Here is a 12,178-nt window from a genome sequence, read left to right as displayed (position 1 = left end):
TAGTAAAAGAATCTTAAATGTGCATAACTTTTTATTCTTTTCTCCTTCATGGCATGCCATTTCTGCTCCCTTGTTATGGGCACTCTGACTTCAAAGTGGACCGTGTGTGTCAAAGCTCAAGACTAAAAGTGTGAGATCCCATAGCACAACTATGATTTAGTTTAGTTAGGCCAAATTTTTTTAAGGAGGGTGTGCTATTAAAGTGTTTCTTTGTTTGGTGCCATATTTTGCTAGTCTAAATTTGATTTGCAGGTTAAGGCACAGCAGATTCTTGTACCGAGTCTGCAGACATGGGAATCAATTTGCATTAATTTCTTTCAATTAGGTAAGACTGAAACTAAGAATGATACATCCATTCCCTTTCACTATGCCTTCCATTTTAATGATACAACTTTTCATAGCAACACATAATGTCCATCTAAACATTTTTACTTTTTTTTGTTTTCAATTTTTAAAAGTAGCTTTTGTTGTAAAAGCTAAAGTAGATGAATGAAACTAATAGGCTAATAGCTTATTGCTAGCTCTATTCATTCATAAAGAAATGTATTAAAGTTCTAGGTATCAATTATGAAGCGGTTGTGTGAAGAATAATCAATTATGGAGCTTCTTTCATTTTTTTTAAAAAAAGGCATAATAAATGGTTAGCTAAAAATTACTGTAGTTCTTCAAAAGCATTATTTCTCTATGGTAATGGGAAGAGGACAAATGGGACAGCCACAGCAAAAGAGGGTTTTTCTCTTTTTCACACATAGGGATGTGAAAGAGACTCAGTAATATCATTAGTGCAGGTGTGGAAAGATGGTGGCCACAATCATGATTCATGATATGCAGAAAACATGTGACCCTACCTGTTTAAATCTTGGAGAGTGGGTACACAGACTAAATGTCTACCTTCAATCGCAGGGATTAATGTGTATGCAGCTAACCTTCGACTCAATTATATAAAATGTATGTATTTCATCAACAACATGTGCCTTTCTTACCATTTGTCACTCTCACACGAGAGAGGTCACTAACATAATTACACCAACATGTATTAGGAAAATTTGACTTGTTTTCCTATGATATAGATTTTTTTTTCCTAATATAAATGCGCGTGAATATCTCTCCTACAAATTTAATGTTCTTATATTAATTTTTGAATTTTTAATATATATATATATAAAGAAAAATTTTTGGGAATTCAATAATAAAATTAGAAGTTTTCTTCTATATTAAATAAAGAGAAAAAAAATCAAATGAATTTAGTTCAATTGCTTAACCAGATGTCAAGCTGTTATCAATTACTTAGTATTTATCTTTAATAATAAAAATAATTAAATGAAAAATACACTTTAATGGAATATTGTTTATTATTTTTTTTTGTAAAAAAATTCATTTACTATTTGACTTGTACTATTGGGAATGTTGCAAATGTTTAATCAATACTCATCTTTTTACAAAGCGTAGAAGTCTTGCCTTATGCTCATTTTTTATTTTTAATTATTTCATATTTTCACAAACCAATAGGTCACGAATCACAAACTTTAATCAATAATCATAACTTAAATATGATGTTAGTGGCACAAATAAGAACAATTTTGAATATAGAGAAGTAATATAGAGCGGTGATGCATTTAAGTTTTGTCAAACTTATTATTTTATTGGTTTAAATATATTTTAGTATCTGAAATTTAATATTTTTTTATTTTTATGGCTGCAAATTTTTTTTTGTATTTTTAGTCCTTACAAATTATATTTATTTTATTTTTAATTTTTAAGACATTTTAGATAACTTTTTGAACAATGAAAAAGTGTTATCTAAAATACTTTAAATCTATTTATAATGACTAAAACTTACAAGGATGAAAAATAAAAAAAAATTGTAAAATTAATGGGACTAAAAATGTATTTTAAATCTATTTTATTTAATAATTTTTTTATAAATATTGAATACTTTCAATCTAACTACTAAATTGAAAATTCATAACAAATTAAGTGTACAATCTTTGGTATAAGATGGGCGAATTGAATATTTTCAATCAGACTACTAAATGTTAACATCATTAAATTACGATGATCAACGAGCGAATCTATGAGCAATTATTACTTTCAAGGTGAATTTAAGGAAATATAGGATTCGTTCTTTTTATTCAATTCTCATTAATAAGTACTTCCTTTACTCTTCTACATTTTTTTTTCTTAATTGATTTTGGTTCCAAAATGGCCTTAAGAAAAAATGGTTTAAGAAAAAATGGTTCCAAAATGGAGAAGTATATATGGATCATGTAAAAGGTGAACTTACTTAAATTCACTTAGAGTCCATAAGAAAAACATGGTAGAACATGAGATTGTGTTTGATTCCATAACTAGTTATGCTTTTTTAATTTAGTGATTTTTGTCTCACCACAGCAATAGTGAATATGTGTTTTTCTTCCTAGAAGAAAAAAACTAGTGCTAGAATTTCAGTTCGTACATGACATAAGATAAAATGTTTTTTTTTATATAACTAAAATTCATAATAAATCATTTTTAATATATATATATATAAGTTATATTACAATTAATATTTATAAAAAACAATATATAAATAATATTTTGTATTTACAATGAATAATTTAGCTTATAATATATTTTTATTTTTAATTATTGACATTTTTTTAAAAATATTAAAATTCAATTTAGAGATAAAAATAAAAGAGGATATATTGAAAGGGATGGGTGATTAAGAAAATCAAGTGTACAAATAAAGATAAAGGGGTGATAGATAGTTGAAGGATAAATTTTTCAGTTTATTGTGGAGATAATGTGTAAAATAATATACATCCAAAACAGAAAAAAGAAATAATGTTGAAAACGTCTAATTGAGAATAGGAAGAAAGTGAAACTCTTACTTTTCAAGTTGTGTATTCTAAAATGGAGATAAACATGAGGATGCAAAACGAAATTTTATCTAATCTCACACGAAACTCATACGTAGGAAAAAATTTGGTATAATTCTAATCTTTTACCCGTGAAAACAGAAAACATTATGGAGGAGTCAAACACAAGCTCATTCACTCATACCAAAAGCTATCAACCACCCTATTGAATTATGCGTCTATGTGCCAAAAGAACCAAGCCACCACTACAAACGTATAGTAGTCATAGTCATAGCTTAATAGCTACCACATCTCTACCATTAGAAGAATGGAGAATAATTGGCACTAAATTTCTTCTTTTGCCTCATACTTATTCACTCATTACCTAAATTGCTAGTCACCCCTATTGAAACATGTCCCAAATGAACCAAGCCACTTCCACAAACTCCCATAACCATTGTATATCTGCCATCAAAAGAATAGAATTGAATGAACTTTTTTTTATTCCCGCACGTCCTTATCCTCCCCTGTGTTTTTTCTTTCTAAGTAAACATATAGAATCATCCCCCAATTCTATAGCCTTTTTATGGATTCCAACTTCCAAGTGAGACTAGAAAAGGAATATCTTTTAATTACATTACTCATACCCTTGTTTTGGAATTGAAAATCAAGAGAGAGAGAGAGAAAGAAATAACAAAATCGGAAGAGGAAGCACCGACAAAAATAAGAAAGCAAAGAGCAACATTTTTATTTTAAGTTTATTTTAGTCACTAAATCGGAAGAGGAAGCACCGACAAAAATTATTATTTGTAATAATTTTTTCTATTAAAAATAACCAAAATAAGTTAAATGAATTAATCTAGTTTGTTCAAAGTTTAAACAGTTTTTGGGAGAGCCTCATTAGTCATACAAAAAAAATTCAGTGAAATATAGAAATAGAAGTACTAGCTATTAATTTAAAAATCTTTAACAGAAAGCGTGTGCAACAGAGAATTTCACTTGGTTTTGTACTCCTAAGAATCCTGAAATCATTCACGGATGGGCTTCACTGGCACTTGACTGTCTCCACTAGATCAAGGCAAGCATGCAGTTACAGGCAACAAGTATGAAAATCAGGAACCTGTCTTGACCCACCACCCTTTTGTAATTAATAACATTGTTATATGATTTGATGGTAAACCATACAAACCATTGCAATGAGTTAACTGATGACATTGTTATGCGATTTGATGGCAAACCGTGGTAACCAATGAGTTATGATGACCTTACACGGTGAGATGATACAAGAAATAGTATCCAGCTACATGAGATGATTCCTCTTATTATGATTAAAATGAATCTAATGTTGGGTTGTAGAATAAAAGTTCAAATGAGAACACTCATATATTTCACTTATTTAAGTGGAGAAGGGTCAAATTAAAGAGTTAGAGAAAATGAGAGGAACTCTCGAGATGGTAAAAACAGGTACAAATCATTGGAAGACAAAATCAAGAAAATCAAGAAGGAGAGAGAAAATCATTGTGATTTTTGCATATCCACTAGAGAACGTTTTTTAATTTTTTTTAAATTGAAATTGTGGATTCGTTCACCGTTGGATCGGATTGTACATTATGCAGTTGGATCTCAGAAAATATATTTGTAGAGAGAGACCTGTGTTTCGCATTATCTGTTCTATATTTTGAGATTTTATCTTCTTGTCTCTATTGTACATTAGGGGTTTGTTTTGATATGATTGATTTAGCATGTTTTGTTGCTTATTACTCTGTTAGTTTGTTATTGTGTTGGCCTATCTTTCCCCATCATACAATACTTTTCTAACAATTTTTTATTATCAAATAAACCTCAAATGATTTTTTTAAATAAAGAAAAAAATCTAAATAATTTAGTCAAGTCTATATATTTTTTTTCATTAGTACGAAATAGTTTCCGTAAAAAATAATAAGGAACTATGAGCACATACATGATAAAAGTTGCCCTCACAATAAGGTATATTCCATAAATAAATATTACTTCAGGATAAAAATATATTTTGAGAAGTGTTCCAACAAGGTGTATTCCATATATAAATATCACTTCATGATAAAAAAAATTATTTTGAGAAGTGTTTATAAGGAAATGTGTTCTTAATATTTCTGTTACTATAGTTGTAATATTTTTTTAAAACCCAAGAATCATGGGTTGGTAGTTAAGTACCGATTTCTTTAGAAATTCAACAATGGGCATATTTCAACAGATGTATTTTCACGGGTATAAATTAAAGCAGAAGTTTGTTCTAACTTGATTTGATCAATAATTTCAAATTCAAGTCTCAGGTATACAAGGCGATGTCATGTTGTTCGTGTCTTAGGAATTTTGTAGAAAAACAATTTATTTAGTAAAATAATTCATGTTGAATTTTATTCATGTGCAAAAAAAAATAGATATAGATCAACAGTCACGCACTGAACAAAATTATATTTTTTGATTCAGTTAGTTGAAAGACATTCATAATCTCTAACATGAGACAAAAAGAAAAAAAAAACTTGTTACCCATTATAATCCTATCCTATCTTAGTTGAATTAAATTGCTTCCAGTAAAATAAACACAAGGTTTCTTTTAATAATACCCCTAATATATATCCAATAGCTTAACCATCTGTTGTGTTCCGATTCTCTCAAGTGTTAGACAGGTGTTAGATACTCTTTGTTCCCTCCCTCAAGTGTTCCATTCTCTCACTCTGTGTGTGTGTTCCGCGTATATACGTACGTCAGACAGATAAGAATTAAGATGCAGAAGCTATACAGCATCAACTGTACGCACCATCGAGTTAGTATATTAGTGTGTTTAGTTCCATATTTTGGATACAATTTTAAAAAATTATAATAATTATAACTTCCACATCTAAAGCGCGATTTCATACATCTCAAAAGAAAATAAAATAATTTAATCCAGTACAGACAGTCCATCCAATAATAATCTAAAAAAAACTATAAAAAAAAATGCCAACCTCGATTTTCCCTCCAAGAATGTAAAATCGCCAATTTGCGTATCAGATTTAGGAGAATATATCTCTCTCGGGAGGGAGAGAGAGAATTGTAGTGTATGTAAGTTTGGTAAAAATAAATAAATAAAAAAAATCCATAAACTAGTTAAGCAGTGGCTGAACTGGAACATAAGCTCTCTCATCATCTTAGTAGGGCAGGGACTAGGCCTTGTCTCAAACACGCATAAATGTAATGACAATCATCACACAAACGCTATAAACAAAGAATAGTAGTAATGTGCAGAAGAGAGGAAGAGTAGATAATATGGAGTTTTCTATTGAAGCTTATTTGAAATACTAATATAATCAGATGAGATGAGCATAAAAGAGAATGGCCTAGTATCGGCTATAAACAGGATTGGATGATGAATTTTCAACAGCGAATGTGAAACTTTGAACAGTTGCCTTCAAAGTACTGAGGACTATAGACAGAAGTAATGGAGGCTTGTGAAATCACATCCAATAGATAATGAGTTATTTTCAAGTTTGCATTCCCGTATCTCGCGGCTTTGTCTGGTGCTTCTGCTACTGCTTAGAGGGGGCGGAACTCTGACTTGAGAGTTGCACATTAGATAGCGAAACAGACCCACCTTGTGAGAAAATTAGACCCACAGAAGTACCAGAACTATTTCCAGAAGAAGATATTCTGGCTGCAAGGGATTCCTTTTTGGACCCTGACATCAGTTCAGGCCGAAGCTCTGAAGATGTTGTTGAAGGAGCCAGCTGAGAGAGCAACGACCCAACTGGGTATGGAGTAACTGGCACATCAATGAAAGAAGATACCCATGGTGTGTATCTCGTAGATCCCAAAGGATGGTCAAATTTGCACGTGGAGCCAAACTTGCAATGCCCATTTTGCAAATAAAATGCACAAGGTTGAACCCCCTGTTTTCTAGAAAACGAATTAATTAAGAAAAATCCCAAAAATGAAAAATAAAAAACACATAAATTGCAATGCTGAAACAAAACACGAGAATGTGCTTAAGAACAATTAATTCTTCCACATAAAATCAATGCTTCAAACCAATAACATAAATCCTTTAATCAGCCACTGAACTCTAACCACTAGTGTAAATGAGAGGAAAAACAAGTATATGAATTGATTATGCTGTGATCACTATTGCTACATGTGGGTAACTCCGTTGTGAATAATAGTATTGCCACATGCATTCTGATCACAAGTGTGCACAACTGCATAGGTTGTTGCATGTAAGTCTATGCAAGGCTACCTGAATTTGAGTAACTTGTGCTGTTGTGATATCCAATAGCTGAGAAAATAGCATGCTGCCTTAATAAGGCAGAAATATAGTTGACCACAACAGAAATTTACATCCAATGTATCGATGAATCCAAACCCTTTCTGATGTAGTCCCCAGTTCAGATCCTATGTTTCCATCTCGTATCCCCCAAACATGAGGTAACATCAATCATGCAAACCTCAACTCAAGATAGAATGGAAACTACCACGCTACAAAATTGGCATCATGCATGCATATTATCAGTACATTGGCCTTGTCAGTTGGAAACTCAAAAGCCTTAACCATCACTTGCATGGTAGAATTAAGTTTAAAACAGAATTTTAAATTTCAGACATACGGAATATAGCAAGTCACATTTATACCATATTAATTTAAAAAGAAAGATAGAGTGAATAGCAGGTTTTACATTAGGACTGTTATATATATAGAAAAGAAAAAGAATACAATCACATGCTCTTATTCAACAGCTTAAACTATTTACGAAAGTTGGTTTTTGACATGAAATGATGGCTTCTATGACCATGTGACTATGAGTTCAATCTTAGCTATCCCCATTCTTCTAAATAAGAAATTGAATTCCACATTTCAAGCCAAAAAGGCTCGTGTGGAGGGCATGATATATACATATATATATCATGTGCTGTAAAGAGCCAACTCTGCAATTGTGCAAAGCAAAAGTTGAATATTGTCTCTTACTCCTGATCGATTGCTGTCCATGTTGATCCTAGTGCACCTGAAGCCAGGCTACGAGTTAATTGCTAAGCAGGGATACTTTAATAATATCAGGGCCCAAGGCACAAAAGAGCAGCTTGTCTAGACTACCTACAGATTTTGATTTCTAATAAGTAGGAAATATAAGTAGTGTTCCCTGAGCAGAATAGATGCTTTATTCATACTTTTGTATATACGTACATTTATATGGATAACATTAAAAATTATGACAAATTCTGTTAAGTTACTCCATTTTTATACACAACTTAAAATTTAAATAAATCTAAAACAGACAATTAAACAAAATAATCAAATCAAGTGAATAACCATACATACCGGACGTAAAGGAAGTCCAACAGGGCTAAGAAGTGGCCGTGCCACAATATGATCCCGAGGATGATGATATCGACAAGCTAATCCAAATTTACAGTCCCCTGTTCTCAGATAGTATTGGCATTCAGGTTCACCGGGTCTTTCAGGAAAAAATTGATCCTTCAGATTGCTTCCTGAAGGGCCGGTAGTAGAGGACAGAGGAGTATATGGTCTAGCAAAAGCTGATGTTGGGGATGACAACTGGGTCACTCCATATAAAGAAGTGGCCCCAACAGTAGGTTGAGCGCCAGGAGATAGCACAGGACTTACAGGTGCCTGCACCAATTTAAAAATGTCAGAATAACGCAACTGCTGAAATAAAAAATGTTTTGACTTTTCTCTACACACACACACATGTCCCTCTCACCGAATAATGACTCCATCCAGGAAATTGGACAACCCCTGGAGAAAGAAGTACAGGACCATAAGCCCCTTGTACATATGAACCAGGCAATACAGGAGGCCTGGCCACTCTCAAGCTTGTGGATGCTCCTCCATACTGTTCAGGCAGAGGAACCGTGGGAGACTGCACCTGTTGATAAAATTGAGGTGCAGAAGTTGGCAATGATGTGCCAGCAGGTTGAGGATGATGGAATTTACAAGATATACCAAATTTGCACTGCCCCGTTTTTAAATAGTAGGAGCATTCTTTCTCACCCTGTTTAAACAAAAGGCATGGTTTAATCATTACATTTATTTGGTGTAGGTAACATGAACGAGCAGAAGAGCAAAAAGAAGAGTCAAACCGGCCGTAACGGGTATCCATAAATATTTAATGGAGCTTGGGTTAAATATCCACCTCCATTTTTTGGATGGTGGAATTTACAGGATGCACCAAATTTACAGGTTCCAGTCTTTAAATAATACTGCTCATCAGAAAGAACAAGAATTAGTATAACCATTTTAAATTGGAAACATAACAATCTCCAGATTTACAATGAAAAAAATAATTTAAGGGAGAGAAAAAAAAAAACTATACCTGACACGGAGGTTCCCCCACCCTTTCTGGGTAGTCCCCTGTAACTCTTACTGCCGCAGCAACCTAAGCAACATTTGACTCAACTGAGTCAATTCATACTTATACACTAGCAATACGAAGGAATAAAAAACTAGTTATCTACATGAACATTCTTCTAATCCCAATTCCTTCCTGCTAAAATGGGTTTATGCAACACAAAAAACAGCTTATCACCTAATCTAGATTCTCACTTCGAATTTGAGAATGTCATAATTCACATCCCCCCCCCCCCCCCCCCCCCCCAAAAAAAAAAAAAAAAAAAACTTAACTACACAATAAGTGAACATTGGAAAATCAGGGGCAAAAAAGGCATGAAATTGATGCCTACTACTTAAACAAAGAGCAGCAAGAGTGTTTCATGAAATTATAACCTAATGCAGATTATCGCAAAACGATGGAAAGTGTTACCGCAGCACGATCGCGAGGGTGATTATAACGACACCTGCTACCATATCCGCACACACCGGTTCGCATGTAATACACACAATTGGGCACACCGGGTCGCTCCGGGTAAGATTCACCACCACCCAGCGTTAAATGCCACATCGATTCTACAACAAAAATCAAAACCCTAATTAGAAGACAGAAACAAAACCCCTAACCTAGCATACCCTAACTTCCACATTAAGGAAACCCTAACAGAATGGGAAGAAAAGGGGAATCGAACCTTCGAGGCCAGTGTCGGTGCCCGGCGAGCGCCATTCAGGCTGGTTCACCGGGTTGGATCCATTTCTGGCCTGACCCCGACCGTACAAGTCCATGCAAACGATTTAGTGTTTGGTTGTTTGAAGTGAAGATTCTCGTTGGTTGCTACTAGAATGTTCCGTGAGATCGGCGAGGTTGTCTTGTTTCCTCGAAGGAAATTTCCACAGCTTCACTTCACTGTACAAGCGTGCGTTGGTTTGGTGTAGTGTTGTGTGTCTCTCTGACTAGGACTGTACGGTCTCTACTCTCTAGTGTGCTCTGATGGACTTTTCAGCTTCATTTTCTTTCTCTATTAATTTTTATTTATTTTCGCTTTTTCCTTGTTTGGGATTGGGGTGTGTGCCTACCCGCCAAATACACCAAAATGCTCGCCGAATGTATTCTTAGTTTCAAACGGAAAACGGAGTTCTAACTTAACCGGTAACCGACACTCATCCTTTTCTAAAATGACGCATATGTCCTTCCGCTTATTTCCTCCTTTGGGTTGGGAGTAGGGTTCACAAACATGGTTTGAAAATTAATTCCTTCAACTTGCTTCATGAATCACTCAAGATTTTAATTTATTAATTAAATTAATTCAATTTTAGCTATGTATAATTCATGAATTGACTCAATATCGATTTTATTTATTGCCAATTTAAAGCTAGATAACACGTATTTTATGCGAGCTTTCAAGTTATTTTTCAACAACTTCATATTTTGGGTGTGATCTTCTACTTAAAGGAGTGGTGGAAAAGTAATCTAGAAAAACTTTGATGTTCAAAGTCAATAAGACAAGAGCTAAAAGGTCATCAGAATAGAGTTCATACATGACTTATGATGCATATTTGTATAATAGATTAATAGGCTTTTTCGGGTGTTGATATGAGGAGATAAAATAGGACAACAAGATAATCTTTTAGTGATAAAGTAATTATTTCTTGGTTGGAAAATCAAAAGCTTTTAAACTATCTTTAGATTATTAGGAGACTCTTCGTTTATGCTAATTGTTGCCAATTTTTTCTGACTTGGAACTATTGAGTCTGGCTAGCTTCCAGTAGTCATCTTGAGCTTATGGGGCATAATGAACTTGAATTATGTCAAGTTCGAAACAAATTTTATTTTTTGTATCAAATAAATAAATGTAATATAATATTAGTTTTAAATCTTATCAATTATAAAAAAAATCAAAATACTTCATAAATATTAGTAAAATAATAAGTCGTGTGCGGTAAGCATATTACATTGACAATTAGATAAAATGTTACTACAAAACTTTATAGTTTTAACCTTTTTAAAATGTTAGTCTTATTTTAAATTTTGCTTCATGTGATTTGAATTAACAATTTAAACTGAATTGTTTACAAATTTGAATTGAATTGAGTTTGAATTATAAAATAAAAAAGAAATTCATATTTACTTCGAGTTTAATTTATTCTTATTGAAGTTTATTTTGTAATTCAGATTTTAAATACAATGATTTTCTTTGCTTTGTACCAATAGAGGTAGTTAAAGTTACTGGAAGATTAGTGACAAAATTTGGTCATTTTAGTTGTGATTGATGACTTTTTGACTGATCAGCTGAAATTCTAAACTGTTTGCTTTTTTTCTTTTATGTGGGGACAAGAAAAGGGTAGTCAATGAAATTTGAAATTGTTTGATGTCCTATTTAGAAACTTAAGTAATTATGCAACCATAAGTATCGTTTCAGACCTTGTGGCTCTTTATCTTTTATAAATAAGTATTATTATTGTACCGTTATTATTATATTATTATATGCACACTGAAATTAAAATATAAGCACTCTTTTTTTTTCATTAGGAAAAATATAAGCACTCTTATTATATGTATCTCATAACTTTATTAAGACTATTCGATGGAGTCTGGGGAAAAAGAAATTTAAAGACGAAAAAATTGTCAAAATACAAAAATTAAAATCTTCAACTGTTTGTATCAAAGATGAAATGACGAGGGAATGAAAAGAAGTAATAAAAAAGCCCATATAAAATAAGAAAACACTCTAATTTCTATTAATCAATTAAAGTTTTGAATATTGACTTTTATTCATATTTTTAATATTTTTCTAGATTCAAAAAAAATTGTCAATAAGCAAATAATGTGTAAGGTCTCCCTCCAAGGTCAGTCAAATCGCCAATTTGCGCATTAGATTAGAAGAGAATGATACTGTAAGTTTCGTAAAAAATAAAATAAAAAGACATTTATTCTATAAGCCAGTTAAGTATGGGGAAAATGGCAAGTACTCAAAAGCAG

At 32.4% G+C, this 12,178-nt stretch overlaps 1 protein-coding gene across 5 annotated transcripts; it reads right to left on the bottom strand.

Annotated features, from left to right (window-relative positions):
* Positions 1-6,120: 6,120 nt before the first annotated feature.
* LOC100805017 (zinc finger CCCH domain-containing protein 32) lies at positions 6,121-10,304 on the bottom strand. Of its 5 annotated transcripts, none has more exons than XM_014762894.3 (7): positions 9,891-10,304; positions 9,632-9,774; positions 9,185-9,247; positions 8,952-9,071; positions 8,573-8,863; positions 8,170-8,481; positions 6,121-6,748 (listed from the first exon to the last, which is right to left on the bottom strand). In XM_014762894.3, exons 1-7 carry the CDS (start codon positions 9,982-9,984, stop codon positions 6,389-6,391), a joined length of 1,383 nt encoding a protein of 460 aa, XP_014618380.1. In that variant the 5' UTR covers positions 9,985-10,304; the 3' UTR covers positions 6,121-6,388. The 5 variants fall into 5 exon arrangements, with proteins under 5 accessions (XP_014618380.1, XP_014618381.1, XP_014618383.1 ...); XM_014762895.3 differs by having other exon boundaries at positions 6,121-6,755; positions 9,891-10,303; XM_014762897.3 differs by having other exon boundaries at positions 6,121-7,855; positions 9,891-10,302.
* Between the last annotated feature and the right edge of the window lie 1,874 nt (positions 10,305-12,178).

This window comes from Glycine max, chromosome 10 (assembly GCF_000004515.6).
Source record: "Glycine max cultivar Williams 82 chromosome 10, Glycine_max_v4.0, whole genome shotgun sequence".
NCBI classification, from domain to species: domain Eukaryota; kingdom Viridiplantae; phylum Streptophyta; class Magnoliopsida; order Fabales; family Fabaceae; genus Glycine; species Glycine max.
This window is presented reverse-complemented; position numbering and strand designations above follow the sequence as displayed.